We start from the raw sequence: 25,591 nt of genomic DNA, 5'->3' as shown, positions 1-25,591 counted from the left end.
GTCTGTTCTGTATTCCAGCCTCCTACCACCAGCCTCCTCTGGTCTGTACTGTATTCCAGCCTCCTCTGGTCTGTACTGTATTCCAGCCTCCTCTGGTCTGTACTGTATTCCAGCCTCCTCTGGTCTGTACTGTATTCCAGCCTCCCCCACCAGCCTCCTCTGATCTGTTCTGTATTCCAGCCTCCTCTGGTCTGTACTGTATTCCAGCCTCCCCCACCAGCCTCCTCTGGTCTGTACTGTGTTCCAGCCTCCCCCCACCAGCCTCCTCTGGTCTGTTCTGTATTCCAGCCTCCCCCACCAGCCTCCTCTGGTCTGTTCTGTATTCCAGCCTCCCCCACCAGCCTCCTCTGGTCTGTTCTGTGTTCCAGCCTCCCCCCACCAGCTTCCTCTGGTCTGTTCTGTATTCCAGCCTCCCCCACCAGCCTCCTCTGGTCTGTTCTGTATTCCAGCCTCCCCCACCAGCCTCCTCTGGTCTGTTCTGTATTCCAGCCTCCCCCACCAGCCTCCTCTGGTCTGTTCTGTATTCCAGCCTCCCCCACCAGCCTCCTCTGGTCTGTTCTGTATTCCAGCCTCCCCCACCAACCTCCTCTGGTCTGTTCTGTATTCCAGCCTCCCCCACCAGCCTCCTCTGGTCTGTTCTGTATTCCAGCCTCCCCCACCAGCCTCCTCTGGTCTGTTCTGTATTCCAGCCTCCCCCACCAGCCTCCTCTGGTCTGTTCTGTATTCCAGCCTCCCCCACCAGCCTCCTCTGGTCTGTACTGTATTCCAGTTGATGTATTTATTGATTATTCAGCTGGATGATTGATGTTGAGCATGTTCATGTCTATGATGTGTGTGTGTGTGTGTGTGTGTGTGTGTGTGTGTGTGTGTGTGTGTGTGTGTGTGTGTGTGTGTGTGTGTTACAGTGTGTGTGTGTGTGTGTGTGTGTGTGTGTGTGTGTGTGTAGTGTGTGTGTATGTTTACGGTGTGTGTGTGTGTGTGTGATTGATGGTGATGGCAGTGTGTGTGTGTGACGTCAGAGCCATCTGTTTCTCTAAAACACACTGACCAACGGATGTTACCTAGACACACAAACACACCAGAAGGGCCAGTAACCCACAGGGTTAGAGCGTAGGACCAGTAACCCACAGGGTTAGAGCGTAGAACCAGTAACCCACAGGGTTAGAGCGTAGGACCAGTAACCCACAGGGTTAGAGCGTAGGACCAGTAACCCACAGGGTTAGAGCGTAGGGCCAGTAACCCACAGGGTTAGAGCGTAGGACCAGTAACCCACAGGGTTAGAGCGTAGGACCAGTAACCCACAGGGTTAGAGCGTAGGACCAGTAACCAGCAGGGTTAGAGCGTAGGACCAGTAACCCACAGGGTTAGAGCGTAGGGCCAGTAACCCACAGGGTTAGAGCGTAGGACTAGTAACCAGCAGGGTTAGAGCGTAGGACCAGTAACCCACAGGGTTAGAGCGTAGGACCAGTAACCCACAGGGTTAGAGCGTAGGACCAGTAACCCACAGGGTTAGAGCGTAGGACCAGTAACCCACAGGGTTAGAGCGTAGGACCAGTAACCCACAGGGTTAGAGCGTAGGACCAGTAACCCACAGGGTTAGAGCGTAGGACCAGTAACCCACAGGGTTAGAGCGTAGGACCAGTAACCCACAGGGTTAGAGCGTAGGACCAGTAACCCACAGGGTTAGAGCGTAGGACCAGTAACCCACAGGGTTAGAGCGTAGGACCAGTAACCCACAGGGTTAGAGCGTAGGACCAGTAACCCACAGGGTTAGAGCGTAGGGCCAGTAACCCACAGGGTTAGAGCGTAGGACTAGTAACCCACAGGGTTAGAGCGTAGGACCAGTAACCCACAGGGTTAGAGTGTAGGACCAGTAACCCACAGGATTAGAGCGTAGGACCAGTAACCCACAGGGTTAGAGCGTAGGGCCAGTAACCCACAGGGTTAGAGCGTAGGACCAGTAACCAGCAGGGTTAGAGCGTAGGACTAGTAACCCACAGGGTTAGAGCGTAGGACCAGTAACCCACAGGGTTAGAGCGTAGGACCAGTAACTCACAGGGTTAGAGCGTAGGACCAGTAACCCACAGGGTTTGAGCGTAGGACCAGTAACCCACAGGGTTAGAGCGTAGGACCAGTAACCCACAGGGTTAGAGCGTAGGACCAGTAACCCACAGGGTTAGAGCGTAGGGCCAGTAACCCACAGGGTTAGAGCGTAGAACCAGTAACCCACAGGGTTAGAGCGTAGGACCAGTAACCCACAGGGTTAGAGCGTAGGACCAGTAACCCACAGGGTTAGAGCGTAGGGCCAGTAACCCACAGGGTTAGAGCGTAGAACCAGTAACCCACAGGGTTAGAGCGTAGGACCAGTAACCCACAGGGTTAGAGCGTAGGACCAGTAACCCACAGGGTTAGAGCGTAGGGCCAGTAACCCACAGGGTTAGAGCGTAGGACCAGTAACCCACAGGGTTAGAGCGTAGGACCAGTAACCCACAGGGTTAGAGCGTAGGACCAGTAACCAGCAGGGTTAGAGCGTAGGACCAGTAACCCACAGGGTTAGAGCGTAGGGCCAGTAACCCACAGGGTTAGAGCGTAGGACTAGTAACCAGCAGGGTTAGAGCGTAGGACCAGTAACCCACAGGGTTAGAGCGTAGGACCAGTAACCCACAGGGTTAGAGCGTAGGACCAGTAACCAGCAGGGTTAGAGCGTAGGACCAGTAACCCACGGGGTTAGAGCGTAGGACTAGTAACCAGCAGGGTTAGAGCGTAGGACCAGTAACCCACAGGGTTAGAGCGTAGGACCAGTAACCCACAGGGTTAGAGCGTATGACCAGTAACCCACAGGGTTAGAGCGTAGGACCAGTAACCCACAGGGTTAGAGCGTAGGACCAGTAACCCACAGGGTTAGAGCGTAGGACCAGTAACCCACAGGGTTAGAGCGTAGGACCAGTAACCCACAGGGTTAGAGCGTAGGACCAGTAACCCACAGGGTTAGAGCGTAGGACCAGTAACCCACAGGGTTAGAGCGTAGGACCAGTAACCCACAGGGTTAGAGCGTAGGACTAGTAACCAGCAGGGTTAGAGCGTAGGACCAGTAACCCACAGGGTTAGAGCGTAGGACCAGTAACCCACAGGGTTAGAGCGTAGGACTAGTAACCCACAGGGTTAGAGCGTAGGGCCAGTAACCCACAGGGTTAGAGCGTAGGGACCAGTAACCCACAGGGTTAGAGCGTAGGACCAGTAACCCACAGGGTTAGAGTGTAGGACCAGTAACCCACAGGGTTAGAGCGTAGGACCAGTAACCCACAGGGTTAGAGCGTAGGGCCAGTAACCCACAGGGTTAGAGCGTAGGACCAGTAACCAGCAGGGTTAGAGCGTAGGACTAGTAACCCACAGGGTTAGAGCGTAGGACCAGTAACCCACAGGGTTAGAGCGTAGGACCAGTAACCCACAGGGTTAGAGCGTAGGACCAGTAACCCACAGGGTTAGAGCGTAGGACCAGTAACCCACAGGGTTAGAGCGTAGGACCAGTAACCCACAGGGTCAGAGCGTAGGACCAGTAACCCACAGGGTTAGAGCGTAGGGCCAGTAACCCACAGGGTTAGAGCGTAGGACTAGTAACCCACAGGGTTAGAGCGTAGGACCAGTAACCCACAGGGTTAGAGCGTAGGACCAGTAACCCACAGGGTTAGAGCGTAGGACCAGTAACCCACAGGGTTAGAGCGTAGGACCAGTAACCCACAGGGTTAGAGCGTAGGGCCAGTAACCCACAGGGTTAGAGCGTAGGACTAGTAACCCACAGGGTTAGAGCGTAGGACCAGTAAGCCACAGGGTTAGAGCGTAGGACCAGTAACCCACAGGGTTAGAGCGTAGGACCAGTAACCCACAGGGTTAGAGCGTAGGGCCAGTAACCCACAGGGTTAGAGCGTAGGACCAGTAACCAGCAGGGTTAGAGCGTAGGACTAGTAACCCACAGGGTTAGAGCGTAGGACCAGTAACCTACAGAGTTAGAGCGTAGGACCACTAACCCACAGGGTTAGAGCGTAGGACCAGTAACCCACAGGGTTAGAGCGTAGGACCAGTAACCCACAGGGTTAGAGCGTAGGACCAGTAACCCACAGGGTTAGAGCGTAGGACCAGTAACCCACAGGGTTAGAGCGTAGGGCCAGTAACCCACAGGGTTAGAGCGTAGGGCCAGTAACCCACAGGGTTAGAGCGTAGGACCAGTAACCCACAGGGTTGGAGCGTAGGACCAGTAACCCACAGAGTTAGAGCGTAGGACCAGTAACCCACAGGGTTAGAGCGTAGGACCAGTAACCCACAGGGTTAGAGCGTAGAACCAGTAACCCACAGGGTTAGAGCGTAGGACCAGTAACCCACAGGGTTAGAGCGTAGGACCAGTAACCCACAGGGTTAGAGCGTAGGACCAGTAACCCACAGGGTTAGAGCGTAGGACCAGTAACCCACAGGGTTAGAGCGTAGGACCAGTAACCCACAGGGTTAGAGCGTAGGACCAGTAACCCACAGGGTTAGAGCGTAGGACCAGTAACCCACAGGGTTAGAGCGTAGGACCAGTAACCCACAGGGTTAGAGCGTAGGGCCAGTAACCCACAGGGTTAGAGCGTAGGACCAGTAACCCACAGGGTTAGAGCGTAGGACCAGTAACCCACAGGGTTAGAGCGTAGGACCAGTAACCCACAGGGTTAGAGCGTAGGACCAGTAACCCACAGGGTTAGAGCGTAGGACCAGTAACCCACAGGGTTAGAGCGTAGGACCAGTAACCCACAGGGTTAGAGCGTAGGACCAGTAACCCACAGGGTTAGAGCGTAGGACCAGTAACCCACAGGGTTAGAGCGTAGGGCCAGTAACCAACAGGGTTAGAGCGTAGGACCAGTAACCCACAGGGTTAGAGCGTAGGACCAGTAACCCACAGGGTTAGAGCGTAGGACCAGTAACCCACAGGGTTAGAGCGTAGGACCAGTAACCCACAGGGTTAGAGCGTAGGACCAGTAACCCACAGGGTTAGAGCGTAGGACCAGTAACCCACAGGGTTAGAGCGTAGGACCAGTAACCCACAGGGTTAGAGCGTAGGACCAGTAACCCACAGGGTTAGAGCGTAGGACCAGTAACCCACAGGGTTAGAGCGTAGGACCAGTAACCCACAGGGTTAGAGCGTAGGACCAGTAACCCACAGGGTTAGAGCGTAGGGCCAGTAACCCACAGGGTTAGAGCGTAGGACCAGTAACCCACAGGGTTAGAGCGTAGGACCAGTAACCCACAGGGTTAGAGCGTAGGGCCAGTAACCCACAGGGTTAGAGCGTAGGGCCAGTAACCCACAGGGTTAGAGCGTAGGACCAGTAACCCACAGGGTTAGAGCGTAGGACCAGTAACCCACAGGGTTAGAGCGTAGGACCAGTAACCCACAGGGTTAGAGCGTAGGACCACTAACCAGCAGGGTTAGAGCGTAGGACCAGTAACCCACAGGGTTAGAGCGTAGGACCAGTAACCCACAGGGTTAGAGCGTAGGACCAGTAACCCACAGGGTTAGAGCGTAGGACCAGTAACCCACAGGGTTAGAGCGTAGGACCAGTAACCCACAGGGTTAGAGCGTAGGACCAGTAACCCACAGGGTTAGAGCGTAGGACCAGTAACCCACAGGGTTAGAGCGTAGGACCAGTAACCCACAGGGTTAGAGCCTAGGGCCAGTAACCCACAGGGTTAGAGCGTAGGACCAGTAACCCACAGGGTTAGAGCGTAGGACCAGTAACCCACAGGGTTAGAGCGTAGGACCAATAACCCACAGGGTTAGAGCGTAGGACCAGTAACCCACAGGGTTAGAGCGTAGGACCAGTAACCCACAGGGTTAGAGCGTAGGACCAGTAACCCACAGGGTTAGAGCGTAGGACCAGTAACCCACAGGGTTAGAGCGTAGGACCAGTAACCAGCAGGGTTAGAGCGTAGGACCAGTAACCCACAGGGTTAGAGCGTAGGACCAGTAACCCACAGGGTTAGAGCGTAGGACCAGTAACCCACAGGGTTAGAGCATAGGACCAGTAACCCACAGGGTTAGAGCGTAGGACCAGTAACCCACAGGGTTAGAGCGTAGGACCAGTAACCCACAGGGTTAGAGCGTAGGACCAGTAACTCACAGGGTTAGAGCGTAGGACCAGTAACCCACAGGGTTAGAGCGTAGGACCAGTAACCCACAGGGTTAGAGCGTAGGACCAGTAACCCACAGGGTTAGAGCGTAGGACCAGTAACCAGCAGGTAGTCTAGTGGTTAGAGTGTTGGACCAGTAACCCACAGGGTTAGAGCGTAGGACCAGTAACCCACAGGGTTAGAGCGTAGGACGAGTAACCCACAGGGTTAGAGCGTAGGACCAGTAACCCACAGGGTTAGAGCGTAGGACCAGTAACCCACAGGGTTAGAGCGTAGGACCAGTAACCCACAGGGTTAGAGCGTAGGAACAGTAACCCACAGGGTTAGAGCGTAGGACCAGTAACCCACAGGGTTAGAGCGTAGGACCAGTAACCCACAGGGTTAGAGCGTAGGACCAGTAACCCACAGGGTTAGAGCGTAGGACCAGTAACCCACAGGGTTAGAGCGTAGGACCAGTAACCCACAGGGTTAGAGCGTAGGGCCAGTAACCCACAGGGTTAGAGCGTAGGACCAGTAACCCATAGGGTTAGAGCGTAGGACCAGTAACCCACAGGGTTAGAGCGTAGGACTAGTAACCCACAGGGTTAGAGCGTAGGACCAGTAGCCCACAGGGTTAGAGCGTAGGGCCAGTAACCCACAGGGTTAGAGCGTAGGACCAGTAACCCACAGGGTTGGAGCGTAGGACCAGTAACCCACAGAGTTAGAGCGTAGGACCAGTAACCCACAGGGTTAGAGCGTAGGACCAGTAACCCACAGGGTTAGAGCGTAGGACCAGTAACCCACAGGGTTAGAGCGTAGGACCAGTAACCAGCAGGTAGTCTAGTGGTTAGAGCATTGGGCAAGTAACCAGCAGGTATCCTAGTGGTTAGAGTGTTGGACCAGTAACCAGCAGGTAGCCTAGTGGTTAGAGCGTTGGACCAGTAACCAGCAGGTAGCCTAGTGGTTAGAGTGTTGGACCAGTAACCAGCAGGTAGCCTACTGGTTAGAGCGTTGGACCAGTAACCAGCAGGTATCCTAGTGGTTAGAGTGTTGGACCAGTAACCAGCAGGTAGCCTAGTGGTTAGAGCGTTGGACTAGTAACCAGCAGGCAGCCTAGTGGTTAGAGTGTTGGACTAGTAACCAGCAGGTATCCTAGTGGTTAGAGTCAGGTAGCCTAGTGGTTAGAGCATTGGGCCAGTAACCAGCAGGTAGTCTAGTGGTTAGAGCGTTGGACTAGTAACCAGCAGGTAGCCTAGTGGTTAGAGCGTTGGACTAGTAACCAGCAGGCAGCCTAGTGGTTAGAGTGTTGGACTAGTAACCAGCAGGTAGCCTAGTGGTTAGAGCATTGGACTAGTAGCCAGCAGGTAGCCTAGTGGTTAGAGCGTTGGGCCAGTAACCAGCAGGAAGGCTAGTGGTTAGAGAGTTGGACTAGTAACCAGAAGGTAGCCTAGTGGTTAGAGTGTTGGACCAGTAATGGTGTTGGTGGTGTCTGATCTGAGTCCACTCTGCTGACTGTTGGTGGTGTCTGACCTGGGTCCACTCTGGTGGTGTCTGACCTGAGTCCACTCTGGTGGTGTCTGACCTGAGTCCACTCTGCTGACTGTTGGTGGTGTCTGACCTGAGTCCACTCTGCTGACCGTTGGTGGTGTCTGACCTGAGTCCACTCTGCTGACTGATGGTGGTGTCTGACCTGGGTCCACTCTGCTGACCGTTGGTGGTGGTTGACCTGGGTCCACTCTGATGGTGTCTGACCTGAGTACACTCTGCTGACTGTTGGTGGTGTCTGACCTGAGTCCACTCTGATGGTGTCTGACCTGAGTACACTATGCTGACTGTTGGTGGTGTCTGACCTGAGTCCACTCTGATGGTGTCTGACCTGAGTACACTATGCTGACTGTTGGTGGTGTCTGACCTGAGTCCACTCTGCTGACTGTTGGTGGTGTCTGACCTGGGTCCACTCTGGTGGTGTCTGACCTGGGTCCACTCTGCTGACTGTTGGTGGTGTCTGACCTGAGTCCACTCTGCTGACCGTTGGTGGTGTCTGACCTGGGTCCACTCTGCTGACTGTTGGTGGTGTCTGACCTGGGTCCACTCTGCTGACTGTTGGTGGTGTCTGACCTGGGTCCACTCTGCTGACTGTTGGTGGTGTCTGACCTGAGTCCACTCTGCTGACTGTTGGTGGTGTCTGGCCTGAGTCCACTCTGCTGACCGTTGGTGGTGTCTGACCTGGGTCCACTCTGGTGGTGTCTGACCTGAGTCCACTCTGGTGGTGTCTGACCTGAGTCCACTCTGCTGACCGTTGGTGGTGTCTGACCTGGGTCCACTCTGCTGACTGTTGGTGGTGTCTGACCTGAGTCCACTCTGCTGACTGTTGGTGGTATCTGACCTGGGTCCACTCTGCTGACTGTTGGTGGTGTCTGACCTGGGTCCACTCTGCTGACTGTTGGTGGTGTCTGACCTGGGTCCACTCTGATGGTGTCTGACCTGAGTACACTATGCTGACTGTTGGTGGTGTCTGACCTGAGTCCACTCTGATGGTGTCTGACCTGAGTACACTATGCTGACTGTTGGTGGTGCCTGACCTGAGTCCACTCTGCTGACTGTTGGTGGTATCTGACCTGGGTCCAATCTGCTGACTGTTGGTGGTGTCTGACCTGGGTCCACTCTGCTGACTGTTGGTGGAGTCTGACCTGGGTCCACTCTGCTGACTGTTGGTGGTGTCTGACCTGGGTCCACTCTGCTGACTGTTGGTGGTGTCTGACCTGGGTCCACTCTGATGGTGTCTGATCTGAGTACACTATGCTGACTGTTGGTGGTGTCTGACCTGAGTCCACTCTGATGGTGTCTGACCTGGGTCCACTCTGCTGACTGTTGGTGGTGTCTGACCTGAGTCCACTCTGCTGACTGTTGGTGGTGTCTGACCTGGGTCCACTCTGCTGACTGTTGGTGGTGTCTGACCTGGGTCCACTCTGATGGTGTCTGATCTGAGTACACTATGCTGACTGTTGGTGGTGTCTGACCTGAGTCCACTCTGATGGTGTCTGACCTGGGTCCACTCTGCTGACTGTTGGTGGTGTCTGACCTGAGTCCACTCTGCTGACCGTTGGTGGTGTCTGACCTGAGTCCACTCTGCTGACTGTTGGTGGTGTCTGACCTGGGTCCACTCTGGTGGTATCTGACCTGAGTCCACTCTGCTGACTGTTGGTGGTGTCTGACCTGAGTCCACTCTGCTGACTGTTGGTGGTATCTGACCTGGGTCCACTCTGCTGACTGTTGGTGGTGTCTGACCTGGGTCCACTCTGCTGACTGTTGGTGGAGTCTGACCTGGGTCCACTCTGCTGACTGTTGGTGGTGTCTGACCTGGGTCCACTCTGCTGACTGTTGGTGGTGTCTGACCTGGGTCCACTCTGATGGTGTCTGACCTGAGTACACTATGCTGACTGTTGGTGGTGTCTGACCTGAGTCCACTCTGATGGTGTCTGACCTGAGTACACTCTGGTGGTGTCTGACCTGAGTCCACTCTGGTGGTGTCTGACCTGGGTCCACTCTGGTGTTGTCTGACCTGAGTACACTATGCTGACTGTTGGTGGTGTCTGACCTGAGTACACTATGCTGACTGTTGGTGGTGTCTGACCTGAGTACACTATGCTGACTGTTGGTGGTGTCTGACCTGGGTCCACTCTGGTGGTGTCTGACCTGGGTCCACTCTGGTGGTGTCTGACCTGAGTACACTATGCTGACTGTTGGTGGTGTCTGACCTGAGTCCACTCTGCTGACTGTTGGTGGTGTCTGACCTGGGTCCACTCTGCTGACCGTTGGTGGTGTCTGACCTGAGTCCACTCTGCTGACTGTTGGTGGTGTCTGACCTGGGTCCACTCTGCTGCCTGTAGGTGGTGTCTGACCTGGGTCCACTCTGCTGACTGTTGGTGGTGTCTGACCTGGGTCCACTCTGCTGACTGTTGGTGGTGTCTGACCTGAGTCCACTCTGCTGACTGTTGGTGGTGTCTGACCTGAGTCCACTCTGCTGACTGTTGGTGGTGTCTGACCTGGGTCCACTCTGGTGGTGTCTGACCTGGGTCCACTCTGGTGGTGTCTGACCTGAGTACACTCTGGTGGTGTCTGACCTGGGTCCACTCTGCTGACTGTTGGTGGTGTCTGACCTGAGTCCACTCTGCTGACTGTTGGTGGTGTCTGACCTGAGTCCACTCTGCTGACTGTTGGTGGTATCTGACCTGGGTCCACTCTGCTGACTGTTGGTGGTGTCTGACCTGGGTCCACTCTGGTGGTGTCTGACCTGGGTCCACTCTGGTGGTGTCTGACCTGAGTACACTATGCTGACTGTTGGTGGTGGTTGACCTGAGTCCACTATGCTGACTGTTGGTGGTATCTGACCTGGGTCCACTCTGCTGACTGTTGGTGGTGTCTGACCTGAGTCCACTCTGCTGACCGTTGGTGGTGTCTGACCTGAGTCCACTCTGCTGACCGTTGGTGGTGTCTGACCTGAGTCCACTCTGCTGACTGTTGGTGGTGTCTGACCTGGGTCCACTCTGATGGTGTCTGACCTGAGTACACTATGCTGACTGTTGGTGGTGTCTGACCTGAGTCCACTCTGATGGTGCCTGACCTGAGTACACTATGCTGACTGTTGGTGGTGTCTGACCTGAGTCCACTCTGATGGTGTCTGACCTGAGTACACTCTGGTGGTGTCTGACCTGAGTCCACTCTGGTGGTGTCTGACCTGGGTCCACTCTGGTGGTGTCTGACCTGGGTCCACTCTGCTGACTGTTGGTGGTGTCTGACCTGAGTACACTATGCTGACTGTTGGTGGTGTCTGACCTGGGTCCACTCTGGTGGTGTCTGACCTGGGTCCACTCTGCTGACTGTTGGTGGTGTCTGACCTGAGTCCACTCTGATGGTGTCTGACCTGAGTACACCATGCTGACTGTTGGTGGTGTCTGACCTGAGTCCACTCTGATGGTGTCTGACCTGAGTCCACTCTGATGGTGTCTGACCTGAGTACACTCTGGTGGTGTCTGACCTGAGTCCACTCTGGTGGTGTCTGACCTGGGTCCACTCTGGTGGTGTCTGACCTGGGTCCACTCTGCTGACTGTTGGTGGTGTCTGACCTGAGTCCACTCTGCTGACTGTTGGTGGTGTCTGACCTGGGTCCACTCTGCTCACACGAGCTTCATGTGTGACCTCCAACACACTCCATTACCTCCCAGCCAGCAGGTAGTGTGTGTGTCAGCGTGATTCTCTAAACACACATTAGCAGAGGTGTTTAATCATCAATTGACACAATGTCCCCCGATCTCCTGCCCCTGTTCTCTCTCTCTCTCTCTCTCCTACTCGTTCTCCATAGTGTCTGCAGCATTGGTCAGGTGTGGGGTTAGTGAATCAGTGGTCAGGTGTGGGGTTAGTGAATCAGTGGTCAGGTCTGGGGTTAGTGAATCAGTGGTCAGGTCTGGGGTTAGGTGTGTGTGTGTGTTATTGTTAGGTGTGTGTTAGGGTTAGGTGTGTGTGTTAGTGTGATCGGTCAGTAATGGCGTCCAACTCCACCACCCAGTTCTTTGCTCTGTCCCAGTCCTTCAGTATCTCTGACATCATCATCATCGCTGCTTACTTCCTGCTCAACGTAGCCGTCGGCATCTGGGTGAGACTTACCTAATACTGTCTGTCTGTCTGTCTGTCTGTCTGTCTGTCTGTCTGTCTGTCTGTCTGTCTGTCTGTCTGTCTGTCTGTCTGTCTGTCTGTCTGTCTGTCTGTCTGTCTGTCTGTCTGTCTGTCTGTCTGTCTGTCTGTCTGTCTGTCTGTCTGTCTGTCTGTCTGTCTGTCTGTCTGTCTGTCTGTCTGTCTGTCTGTCTGTCTGTCTGTCTGTCTGTCTGTCTGTCTGTCTGTCTGTCTGTCTGTCTGTCTGTCTGTCTGTCTGTCTGTCTGTCTGTCTGTCTGTCTGTCTGTCTAATGATCTGTCTGTCTGTCTCTGTCTGTCTAATGATCTGTCTGTCTGTCTAACTATGGAACTCTGTCTGGTGTGTGTAACTATGGAACTCTGTCTGGTGTGTGTAACTATGGAACTCTGTCTGGTGTGTGTAACTATGGAACTCTGTCTGGTGTGTGTAACTCTGTGTAACTATGGAACTCTGTCTGGTGTGTGTAACTATGGAACTCTGTCTGGTGTGTGTAACTATGGAACTCTGTCTGGTGTGTGTAACTATGGAACTCTGTCTGATGTGTGTAACTATGGAACTCTGTCTGGTGTGTGTAACTATGGAACTCTGTCTGGTGTGTGTAACTATGGAACTCTGTCTGGTGTGTGTAACTATGGAACTCTGTCTGGTGTGTGTGTAACTATGGAACTCTGTCTGGTGTGTGTAACTGGAACTCTGTCTGTGTAACTATGGAACTCTGTCTGGTGTGTGTAACTATGGAACTCTGTCTGGTGTGTGTAACTATGGAACTCTGTCTGGTGTGTGTAACTATGGAACTCTGTCTGGTGTGTGTAACTATGGAACTCTGTCTGGTGTGTGTAACTATGGAACTCTGTCTGGTGTGTGTAACTATGGAACTCTGTCTGGTGTGTGTAACTATGGAACTCTGTCTGATGTGTGTAACTATGGAACTCTGTCTGATGTATGTAACTATGGAACTCTGTCTGTAACTATGGAACTCTGTCTGGTGTGTGTAACTATGGAACTCTGTCTGGTGTGTGTAACTATGGAACTCTGTCTGGTGTGTGTGTAACTATGGAACTCTGTCTGGTGTGTGTAACTATGGAACTCTGTCTGGTGTGTGTAACTCTGGAACTCTGTCTGGTGTGTGTAACTATGGAACTCTGTCTGGTGTGTGTGTAACTATGGATCTCTGTCTGGTGTGTGTAACTATGTAACTCTGTCTGATGTATGTAACTATGGAACTCTGTCTGATGTGTGTAACTATGGAACTCTGTCTGGTGTGTGTAACTCTGTGTAACTATGGAACTCTGTCTGGTGTGTGTAACTATGGAACTCTGTCTGGTGTGTGTAACTATGGAACTCTGTCTGATGTGTGTAACTATGGAACTCTGTCTGATGTGTGTAACTATGGAACTCTGTCTGATGTGTGTAACTCTGTCTGGTGTGTGTTACTATGGAACTCTGTCTGATGTGTGTAACTATGGAACTCTGTCTGATGTGTGTAACTATGGAACTCTGTCTGATGTGTGTAACTATGGAACTCTGTCTGGTGTGTGTAACTATGGAACTCTGTCTGATGTGTGTAACTATGGAACTCTGTCTGGTGTGTGTAACTATGGAACTCTGTCTGATGTGTGTAACTATGGAACTCTGTCTGGTGTGTGTAACTATGGAACTCTGTCTGATGTGTGTAACTATGGAACTCTGTCTGATGTGTGTAACTATGGAACTCTGTCTGATGTGTGTAACTATGGAACTCTGTCTGGTGTGTGTAACTATGGAACTCTGTCTGATGTGTGTAACTATGGAACTCTGTCTGGTGTGTGTAACTATGGAACTCTGTCTGGTGTGTGTAACTATGGAACTCTGTCTGGTGTGTGTAACTATGGAACTCTGTCTGATGTGTGTGTAACTATGGAACTCTGTCTGATGTGTGTGTAACTATGGAACTCTGTCTGGTGTGTGTAACTATGGAACGCTGTCTGATGTGTGTGTAACTCTGTGTGACTATGGAACTCTGTCTGGTGTGTGTAACTATGGAACTCTGTCTGGTGTGTGTAACTATGGAACTCTGTCTGATGTGTGTAACTATGGAACTCTGTCTGATGTGTGTAACTATGGAACTCTGTCTGGTGTGTGTAACTATGGAACTCTGTCTGATGTGTGTAACTATGGAACTCTGTCTGATGTGTGTAACTATGGAACTCTGTCTGATGTGTGTAACTATGGAACTCTGTCTGATGTGTGTAACTATGGAACTCTGTCTGATGTGGAACTCTGTCTAACTATGGAACTCTGTCTGATGTGTGTAACTATGGAACTCTGTCTGGTGTGTGTAACTATGGAACTCTGTCTGATGTGTGTAACTATGGAACTCTGTCTGGTGTGTGTAACTATGGAACTCTGTCTGGAACTCTGTGTGTAACTAACTATGGAACTCTGTCTGATGTGTGTAACTATGGAACTCTGTCTGGTGTGTGTAACTATGGAACTCTGTCTGATGTGTAACTAACTATGGAACTCTGTCTGATGTGTGTAACTATGGAACTCTGTCTGATGTGTGTAACTATGGAACTCTGTCTGGTGTGTGTAACTATGGAACTCTGTCTTCTGTGTAACTGTGTAACTATGGAACTCTGTCTGGTGTGTGTAACTAAACTCTGTCTGAAACTATGGAACTCTGTCTGGTGTGTGTAACTATGGAACTCTGTCTGGTGTGTGTAACTATGGAACTCTGTCTGGTGTGTGTAACTATGGAACTCTGTCTGATGTGTGTAACTATGGAACTCTGTCTGGTGTGTGTAACTATGGAACTCTGTCTGGTGTGTGTAACTATGGAACTCTGTCTGATGTGTGTAACTATGGAACTCTGTCTGATGTGTGTAACTATGGAACTCTGTCTGGTGTGTGTAACTATGGAACTCTGTCTGATGTGTGTAACTATGGAACTCTGTCTGATGTGTGTAACTATGGAACTCTGTCTGATGTGTGTAACTATGGAACTCTGTCTGGTGTGTGTAACTATGGAACTCTGTCTGATGTGTGTAACTATGGAACTCTGTCTGGTGTGTGTAACTATGGAACTCTGTCTGATGTGTGTAACTATGGAACTCTGTCTGGTTTGTGTGTAACTGTGTAACTATGGAACTCTGTCTGGTGTGTGTAACTATGGAACTCTGTCTGGTGTGTGTAACGACGGAACTCTGTCTGGTGTGTGTAACTATGGAACTCTGTCTGGTGTGTGTGTGGAACTCTGTGTGTGTAACTATGGAACTCTGTCTGTGTGTGTGTAACTATGGAACTCTGTCTGGTGTGTGTAACTATGGAACTCTGTCTGGAACTCTGTCTGATGTGTGTAACTATGGAACTCTGTCTGGTGTGTGTAACTATGGAACTCTGTCTGATGTGTGTAACTATGGAACTCTGTCTGGTGTGTGTAACTATGGAACTCTGTCTGGTGTGTGTAACTATGGAACTCTGTCTGATGTGTGTAACTATGGAACTCTGTCTGATGTATGTAACTATGGAACTCTGTAACTATGGAACTCTGTCTGGTGTGTGTAACTATGGAACTCTGTAACTATGGAACTCTGTAACTATGGAACTCTGTCTGGTGTGTGTAACTATGGAACTCTGTAACTATGTAACTCTGTCTGGTGTGTGTAACTCTGGAACTCTGTCTGGTGTGTGTAACTATGGAACTCTGTCTGGTGTGTGTAACTATGGAACTCTGTCTGGTGTGTGTAACTATGGAACTCTGTCTGGTGTGTGTAACTATGGAACTCTGTCTGGTGTGTGTAACTATGGAACTCTGTCTGGTGTGTGTAACTATGGAACTCTGTCTGGTGTGTGTAACTATGGAACTCTGTCTGGTGTGTGTAACTCTGTGTAACTATGGAACTCTGTCTGGTGTGTGTAACTATGGAACTCTGTCTGATGTGTGTAACTATGGAACTCTGTCTGATGTGTGTAACTATGGAACTCTGTCTGGTGTGTGTAACTATGGAACTCTGTCTGATGTGTGTAACTATGGAACTCTGTCTGGTGTGTGTAACTATGGAACTCTGTCTGGTGTGTGTAACTATGGAACTCTGTCTGGTGTGTGTAACTATGGAACTCTGTCTGATGTGTGTAACTATGGAACTCTGTCTGGTGTGTGTAACTATGGAACTCTGTCTGGTGTGTGTAACTATGGAACTCTGTCTGATGTGTGTAACTATGGAACTCTGTCTGATGTGTGTAACTATGGAACTCTGTCTGGTGTGTGTAACTAACTGGAACTCTGTCTGGTGTGTGTAACTAACTGGAACTCTGTCTGGTGTGTGTAACTATGGAACTCTGTCTGGTGTGTGTAACTATGGAACTCTGTCTGGTGTGTGTAACTCTGTCTGGTGGAACTCTGTCTGATGTGTGTAACTATGGAACTCTGTCTGATGTGTGTAACTATGGAACTCTGTCTGGTGTGTGTAACTCTGTGTAACTATGGAACTCTGTCTGATGTGTGTAACTATGGAACTCTGTCTGGAACTGTGTGTAACTATGGAACTCTGTCTGTGTGTGTAACTATGGAACTCTGTCTGGTGTGTGTAACTATGGAACTCTGTAACTATGGAACTCTGTCTGGTGTGTGTAACTATGGAACTCTGTCTGATGTGTGTAACTATGGAACTCTGTCTGGTGTGTAACTATGGAACTCTGTCTGTAACTATGGAACTCTGTCTGGTGTGTGTAACTATGGAACTCTGTCTGATGTGTGTAACTATGGAACTCTGTCTGATGTGTGTAACTATGGAACTCTGTAACTGGAACTCTGTCTGATGTGTGTAACTATGGAACTCTGTCTGGTGTGTGTAACTATGGAACTCTGTCTGGTGTGTGTAACTATGGAACTCTGTCTGATGTGTGTAACTATGGAACTCTGTCTGATGTGTGTAACTATGGAACTCTGTCTGATGTGTAACTATGGAACTCTGTCTGATGTGTGTAACTATGGAACTCTGTCTGATGTGTGTAACTATGGAACTCTGTCTGGTGTGTGTAACTATGGAACTCTGTCTGATGTGTAACTATGGAACTCTGTGTAACTATGGAACTCTGTCTGGTGTGTGTAACTATGGAACTCTGTCTGATGTGTGTAACTATGGAACTCTGTCTGATGTGTAACTATGGAACTCTGTCTGGTGTGTGTAACTATGGAACTCTGTCTGATGTGTGTAACTATGGAACTCTGTCTGATGTGTGTAACTATGGAACTCTGTCTGATGTGTGTAACTATGGAACTCTGTCTGATGTGTGTAACTATGGAACTCTGTCTGATGTGTGTAACTATGGAACTCTGTCTGATGTGTGTAACTATGGAACTCTGTCTGATGTGTGTAACTATGGAACTCTGTCTGGTGTGTGTAACTATGGAACTCTGTCTGATGTGTGTAACTATGGAACTCTGTCTGGTGTGTGTAACTATGGAACTCTGTCTGGTGTGTGTAACTATGGAACTCTGTCTGGTGTGTGTAACTATGGAACTCTGTCTGGTGTGTGTAACTATGGAACTCTGTAACTATGTAACTCTGTCTGGTGTGTGTAACTCTGGAACTCTGTCTGGTGTGTGTAACTATGGAACTCTGTCTGGTGTGTGTAACTATGGAACTCTGTCTGATGTGTGTAACTATGGAACTCTGTCTGGTGTGTGTAACTATGGAACTCTGTCTGGTGTGTGTAACTATGGAACTCTGTCTGGTGTGTGTAACTATGGAACTCTGTCTGGTGTGTGTAACTCTGTCTGGTGTGTGTAACTATGGAACTCTGTCTGGTGTATGTAACTATGGAACTCTGTCTGATGTGTGTAACTCTGTGTAACTATGGAACTCTGTCTGATGTGTGTAACTCTGTGTAACTATGGAACTCTGTCTGGTGTGTGTAACTATGGAACTCTGTCTGGTGTGTAACTATGGAACTCTGTCTGTGTGTAACTATGGAACTCTGTCTGATGTGTGTAACTATGGAACTCTGTCTGGTGTGTGTAACTATGGAACTCTGTCTGGTGTGTGTAACTATGGAACTCTGTCTGATGTGTAACTATGGAACTCTGTCTGGTGTGTGTAACTATGGAACTCTGTCTGGTGTGTGTAACTATGGAACTCTGTCTGGTGTGTGTAACTCTGTCTGGTGTGTGTAACTATGGAACTCTGTCTGATGTGTGTAACTATGGAACTCTGTCTGGTGTGTGTAACTCTGTGTAACTATGGAACTCTGTCTGATGTGTGTAACTCTGTGTAACTATGGAACTCTGTCTGGTGTGTGTAACTCTGTGTAACTATGGAACTCTGTCTGATGTGTGTGTAACTATGGAACTCTGTCTGGTGTGTGTAACTCTGTGTAACTATGGAACTCTGTCTGATGTGTGTAACTATGGAACTCTGTCTGGTGTGTGTAACTATGGAACTCTGTCTGGTGTGTGTAACTATGGAACTCTGTCTGATGTGTGTAACTATGGAACTCTGTCTGATGTGTGTAACTATGGAACTCTGTCTGGTGTGTGTAACTCTGTCTGTAACTATGGAACTCTGTCTGGTGTGTGTAACTATGGAACGCTGTCTGATGTGTGTGTAACTCTGTGTGACTATGGAACTCTGTCTGGTGTGTGTAACTATGGAACTCTGTCTGGTGTGTGTAACTATGGAACTCTGTCTGATGTGTGTAACTATGGAACTCTGTCTGGTGTGTGTAACTATGGAACTCTGTCTGATGTGTGTAACTATGGAACTCTGTCTGATGTGTGTAACTATGGAACTCTGTCTGGTGTGTGTAACTCTGTGTAACTATGGAACTCTGTCTGGTGTGTGTAACTATGGAACTCTGTCTGGTGTGTGTAACTATGGAACTCTGTCTGATGTGTGTAACTATGGAACTCTGTCTGATGTGTAACTATGTAACTCTGTCTGGTGTGTGTAACTATGGAACTCTGTCTGATGTGTGTAACTATGGAACTCTGTCTGGTGTGTGTAACTATGGAACTCTGTCTGATGTGTGTAACTATGGAACTCTGTCTGGTGTGTGTAACTATGGAACTCTGTCTGGTGTGTGTAACTATGGAACTCTGTCTGGTGTGTGTAACTATGGAACTCTGTCTGATGTGTGTAACTATGGAACTCTGTCTGATGTGTGTAACTATGGAACTCTGTCTGGTGTGTGTAACTATGGAACTCTGTCTGATGTGTGTAACTATGGAACTCTGTCTGGTGTGTGTAACTATGGAACTCTGTCTGGTGTGTGTAACTATGGAACTCTGTCTGGTGTGTGTAACTATGGAACTCTGTCTGGTGTGTGTAACTCTGTCTAGTGTGTAACTATGTCTGGTCTGTGTGTAACTGTGTAACTATGGAACTCTGTCTGGTGTGTGTGTAACTCTGTGTAACTATGGAACTCTGTCTGGTGTGTGTAACTATGGAACTCTGTCTGGTGTGTGTAACTATGGAACTCTGTCTGGTGTGTGTAACTATGGAACTCTGTCTGGTGTGTGTAACTATGGAACTCTGTCTGGTGTGTGTAACTATGGAACTATGGAACTCTGTCTGATGTGTGTAACTATGGAACTCTGTCTGATGTGTGTAACTATGGAACTCTGTCTGATGTGTGTAACTATGGAACTCTGTCTGGTGTGTGTAACTATGGAACTCTGTCTGATGTGTGTAACTATGGAACTCTGTCTGATGTGTGTAACTATGGAACTCTGTCTGGTGTGTGTAACTATGGAACTCTGTCTGGTGTGTGTAACTATGGAACTCTGTCTGGTGTGTGTAACTATGGAACTCTGTCTGATGTGTGTAACTATGGAACTCTGTCTGATGTGTGTAACTATGGAACTCTGTCTGGTGTGTGTAACTATGGAACTCTGTCTGATGTGTGTAACTATGGAACTCTGTCTGGTGTGTGTAACTATGGAACTCTGTCTGGTGTATGGAACTCTGTCTGATGTGTGTAACTATGTCTGTCTGATGTGTGTAACTATGGAACTCTGTCTGGTGTGTGTAACTATGGAACTCTGTCTGATGTGTGTAACTATGTGTAACTATGGAACTCTGTCTGGTGTGTGTAACTATGGAACTCTGTCTGATGTGTGTAACTATGGAACTCTGTCTGGTGTGTGTAACTATGGAACTCTGTCTGGTGTGTGTAACTCTGTCTGTAACTATGGAACTCTGTCTGATGTGTGTAACTCTGTCTGTAACTATGGAACTCTGTCTGATGTGTGTAACTATGGAACTCTGTCTGTGTGTGTAACTATGGAACTCTGTCTGGTGTGTGTAACTATGGAACTCTGTCTGATGGAACTCTCTGTCTGGTGTGTGTAACTATGGAACTCTGTCTGGTGTGTAACTCTGTGTAACTATGGAACTCTGTCTGGTGTGTGTAACTCTGTGTAACTATGGAACTCTGTCTGGTGTGTGTAACTCTGTGTAACTATGGAACTCTGTCTGATGTGTGTAACTCTGTGTAACTATGGAACTCTGTCTGGTGTGTGTAACTCTGTGTAACTATGGAACTCTGTCTGGTGTGTAACTATGGAACTCTGTCTGGTGTGTGTAACTCTGTGTAACTATGGAACTCTGTCTGATGTGTGTAACTCTGTGTAACTATGGAACTCTGTCTGGTGTGTGTAACTCTGTGTAACTATGGAACTCTGTCTGATGTGTGTAACTATGGAACTAACTATGGAACTCTGTCTGGTGTGTGTAACTCTGTGTAACTATGGAACTCTGTCTGATGTGTGTAACTATGGAACTCTGTCTGATGTGTGTAACTATGGAACTGTGTAACTATGGAACTCTGTCTGATGTGTGTGTAACTATGGAACTCTGTCTGGTGTGTGTAACTATGGAACTCTGTCTGGTGTGTGTAACTATGGAACTCTGTCTGATGTGTGTAACTATGGAACTCTGTCTGGTGTGTGTAACTCTGTGTAACTATGGAACTCTGTCTGGTGTGTAACTATGGAACTCTGTCTGGTGTGTGTAACTATGGAACTCTGTCTGGTGTGTGTAACTATGGAACTCTGTCTGGTGTGTGTAACTATGGAACTCTGTCTGGTGTGTGTAACTATGGAACTCTGTCTGGTGTGTGTAACTCTGTGTAACTATGGAACTCTGTCTGGTGTGTGTAACTCTGTGTAACTATGGAACTCTGTCTGGTGTGTGTAACTCTGTGTAACTATGGAACTCTGTCTGGTGTGTGTAACTATGGAACTCTGTCTGGTGTGTGTAACTATGGAACTCTGTCTGATGTGTGTAACTATGGAACTCTGTCTGGTGTGTGTAACTATGGAACTCTGTCTGGTGTGTGTAACTCTGTGTAACTATGGAACTCTGTCTGGTGTGTGTAACTCTGTGTAACTATGGAACTCTGTCTGGTGTGTGTAACTCTGTGTAACTATGGAACTCTGTCTGATGTGTGTAACTATGGAACTCTGTCTGGTGTGTGTAACTATGGAACTCTGTCTGGTGTGTGTAACTCTGTGTAACTATGGAACTCTGTCTGGTGTGTGTAACTATGGAACTCTGTCTGGTGTGTGTAACTATGGAACTCTGTCTGGTGTGTGTAACTCTGTGTAACTATGGAACTCTGTCTGGTGTGTGTAACTATGGAACTCTGTCTGGTGTGTGTAACTATGGAACTCTGTCTGGTGTGTGTAACTATGGAACTCTGTCTGGTGTGTGTAACTATGGAACTCTGTCTGGTGTGTGTAACTCTGTGTAACTATGGAACTCTGTCTGGTGTGTGTAACTATGGAACTCTGTCTGGTGTCTGTAACTATGGAACTCTGTCTGGTGTGTGTAACTATGGAACTCTGTCTGATGTGTGTAACTATGGAACTCTGTCTGGTGTGTGTAACTATGGAACTCTGTCTGGTGTGTGTAACTATGGAACTCTGTCTGATGTGTGTAACTATGGAACTCTGTGTAACTATGGAACTCTGTCTGATGTATGGAACTCTGTCTGGTGTGTGTAACTCTGTGTAACTATGGAACTCTGTCTGGTATGTGTAACTCTGTGTAACTATGGAACTCTGTCTGATGTATGGAACTCTGTCTGGTGTGTGTAACTATGGAACTCTGTCTGATGTGTGTAACTATGGAACTCTGTCTGGTGTTTGTGTAACTGTGTAACTATGTAACTCTGTCTGGTGTGTGTGTAACTCTGTGTAACTATGGAACTCTGTCTTGTGTGTGTAACTCTGTGTAACTATGGAACTCTGTCTGGTGTGTGTAACTATGGAACTCTGTCTGGTGTGTGTAACTCTGTGTAACTATGGATCTCTGTCTGGTGTGTGTGTAACTCTGTGTAACTATGGAACTCTGTCTGGTGTGTGTAACTATGGAACTCTGTCTGGTGTGTGTAACTATGGAACTATGTCTGGTGTGTGTGTAACTGTGTAACTATGGAACTATGTCTGGTGTGTGTAACTATGGAACTCTGTCTGGTGTGTGTGTAACTCTGTGTAACTATGGATCTCTGTCTGGTGTGTGTAACTATGGAACTCTGTCTGGTGTGTGTGTAACTCTGTGTAACTATGGAACTATGTCTGGTGTGTGTGTAACTCTGTGTAACTATGGATCTCTGTCTGGTGTGTGTGTAACTCTGTGTAACTATGGAACTCTGTCTGGTGTGTGTGTAACTCTGTGTAACTATGGATCTCTGTCTGGTTTGTGTGTAACTATGGAACTATGTCTGGTGTGTGTGTAACTCTGTGTAACTATGGAACTATGTCTGGTGTGTGTGTAACTCTGTGTGACTATGGAACTCTGTCTGGTGTGTGTAACTATGGAACTCTGTCTGGTGTGTGTGTAACTCTGTGTAACTATGGAACTCTGTCTGGTGTGTGTAACTATGGAACTCTGTCTGGTGTGTGTGTAACTCTGTGTAACTATGGAACTCTGTCTGGTGTGTGTAACTCTGTGTGACTATGGAACTCTGTCTGGTGTGTGTAACTATGGAACTCTGTCTGGTGTGTGTGTAACTCTGTGTAACTATGGAACTCTGTCTGGTGTGTGTAACTCTGTGTGACTATGGAACTCTGTCTGGTGTGTGTAACTATGGAACTCTGTCTGGTGTGTGTGTAACTCTGTGTAACTATGGAACTCTGTCTGGTGTGTGTAACTATGGAACTCTGTCTGGTGTGTGTGTAACTCTGTGTAACTATGGAACTCTGTCTGGTGTGTGTGTAACTCTGTGTAACTATGGAACTCTGTCTGGTGTGTGTGTAACTCTGTGTAACTATGGAACTCTGTCTGGTGTGTGTGTAACTCTGTGTAACTATGGAACTCTGTCTGGTGTGTGTGTAACTCTGTGTAACTATGGATCTCTGGTTGTTTTTCAGTCGTCGTGCAGGGTCAGCAGGAACACTCTGAGTGGATACTTCCTGGCTGGGAGAGACATGGCCTGGTGGCCGGTGAGTCAGATCTTACAGTCTGCTGTTCATCTCAAACCGTCCTCCATTTCCTGCTCTTCTTGTAGAAGATACGGAGCTGCTCTGTTTACCAGTTGTGTGTGTCTGTGTGTGGTGTGTGTCCGTGTATCTGTGTGTGTCTGTGTGTGGTGTGTGTGTGTGTCTGTGTGTATCTGTGTGTGGTGTGTGTGTGTCTGTGTGTGGTGTGTGTGTGTCTGTGTGTGGTGTCTGTGTGTCTGTGTGTATCTGTGTGTGATGTGTGTGTGTCTGTGTGTGGTGTGTGTGTGTCTGTGTGTGGTGTATCTGTGTGTGTCTGTGTGTGGTGTTTGTGTGTGTATCTGTGTGTGTCTGTGTGTGGTGTTTGTGGTGTTTGTGTGTTTATCTGTGTGTGTCTGTGTGTGGTGTTTCTGTGTGTGCATCTGTGTGTGTCTGTGTGTGGTGTTTGTGGTGTTTGTGTGTGTATCTGTGTGTGGTGTTTGTGTGTGTATCTGTGTGTGGTGTTTGTGTGTGTATCTGTGTGTGTCTGTGTGTGGTGTTTGTGGTGTTTGTGTGTGTATCTGTGTGTGGTGTGTCTGTGTGTATCTGTGTGTGGTGTTTGTGTGTGTATCTGTGTGTGGTGTTTGTGTGTGTATCTGTGTGTGGTGTTTGTGTGTGTATCTGTGTGTGTCTGTGTGTATCTGTGTGGTGTTTGTGTGTATCTGTGTGTGGTCTGTGTGCGGTGTGTGTGTGTCTGTGTGTATCTGTGTGTGGTGTGTGTGTGTGTGTGTATCTGTGTGTATCTGTGTGCGGGGTTTGTGTGTGTTTGTGTGCGGGGTTTGTGTGTATCTGTGTGTGGTGTCTGTGTGTGTCTGTGTGGTGTGTTTGTGTCTGTGTGTAGATCGGAGCCTCTCTGTTTGCCAGTAGCGAGGGCTCTGGTCTGTTCATCGGTCTGGCTGGAACAGGAGCTGCCGGAGGCATCGCTGTCGCTGGCTTCGAATGGAACGTAAGGACGCACACACACACACACACACACACACACACACACACACACACACACACACACACACACACACACACACACACACACACACACACACACACACACACACACACACACACACACACAGTGGTGCGTATTCATGGAAGCCAATGGAAGCCAGACTTCCCAGAAAATTGACCATGAATTAAAAAAATTAAAATATTTCTCTTTCATCTCTCTAAGTTTTCATAATCGTCCTTCAATTCACAATGTATCCCACCGGAGGAAGCATCCGAGCTGAAACAGATCCTGTCTCTGTCTGTGTCCCCATCTATCTGATTCGGTCTGGTCATAAAGAGTATGACATTGTTGCTGCCCGTAGCATTGAAGGCAAGTGAAGCCAGCGAGCATTTGGCCTCCCTTGATAAAAACATTAATAAATAATCAGCGTTGAGCTCAACTGAATGGTCCTGGCACACCAAAACAACGTGTCAGGGGAAGGCTTCTCTCCAATCACATCGAGAGAGAGAGAGAGAGAGACAGAGAGAGAGAGAGAGAGAGAATGACAGATTTGTACCTTGTCAGCTCAGGGATTTGAACTTGCAACCTTTCGGTTACTCGTCCAACGCTCTAACCACTAGGCTACCCACTGTGTTCTTGGGGATCTTCAATGCTGCACTCACCCCTACTAACCTTCCCCAGTGGATTCCCCCACTCACCCCTACTAACCTTCCCCAGTGGTTTCCCCACTCACCCCTACTAACCTTCCCCAGTGGTTTCCCCACTCACCCCTACTAACCTTCCCCAGTGGTTTCCCCCACTCACCCCTACTAACCATCCCCAGTGGTTTCCCCCACTCACCCCTACTAACCTTCCCCAGTGGTTTCCCCCACTCACCCCTACTAACCTTCCCCAGTGGTTTCCCCCACTCACCCCTACTAACCTTCCCCAGTGGTTTCCCCCACTCACCCCTACTAACCTTCCCCAGTGGTTTCCCCCACTCACCCCTACTAACCATCCCCAGTGGTTTCCCCCACTCACCCCTACTGCATACACAGCTTCCCCAGTGGTTTCCCCACTCACCCCTACTAACCATCCCCAGTGGTTTCCCCCACTCACCCCTACTGTATACACAGCTTCCCCAGTGGTTTCCCCCACTCACCCCTACTAACCTTCCCCAGTGGTTTCCCCCACTCACCCCTACTAACCTTCCCCAGTGGTTTCCCCCACTCACCCCTACTAACCATCCCCAGTGGTTTCCCCACTCACCCCTACTAACCATCCCCAGTGGTTTCCCCCACTCACCCCTACTGTATACACAGCTTCCCCAGTGGTTTCCCCCACTCACCCCTACTAACCTTCCCCAGTGGTTTCCCCCACTCA

General features: G+C 49.2%; 1 protein-coding gene across 1 annotated transcript in view; it reads left to right on the top strand.

Moving 5' to 3' along the window:
• Window positions 1-11,524: 11,524 nt before the first annotated feature.
• Window positions 11,525-25,591, top strand: part of LOC127928097 (sodium/glucose cotransporter 5-like) — a 29,914-nt gene continuing 15,847 nt past the window's right edge. Inside the window, exons 1-3 of the mRNA XM_052515090.1 lie at window positions 11,525-11,788; window positions 23,182-23,253; window positions 24,128-24,232. Of these exons, the coding sequence (XP_052371050.1) occupies window positions 11,678-11,788; window positions 23,182-23,253; window positions 24,128-24,232 (288 nt within the window). The 5' untranslated portion in view covers window positions 11,525-11,677. The remainder of the gene's footprint in view (window positions 11,789-23,181; window positions 23,254-24,127; window positions 24,233-25,591) is intronic.

This window comes from Oncorhynchus keta, unplaced genomic scaffold (assembly GCF_023373465.1).
Source record: "Oncorhynchus keta strain PuntledgeMale-10-30-2019 unplaced genomic scaffold, Oket_V2 Un_scaffold_21438_pilon_pilon, whole genome shotgun sequence".
NCBI lineage: Eukaryota > Metazoa > Chordata > Actinopteri > Salmoniformes > Salmonidae > Oncorhynchus > Oncorhynchus keta.
The sequence above is the reverse complement of the archived record's forward strand: the minus strand, read 5'-3'. Positions and strand labels throughout refer to the sequence as shown.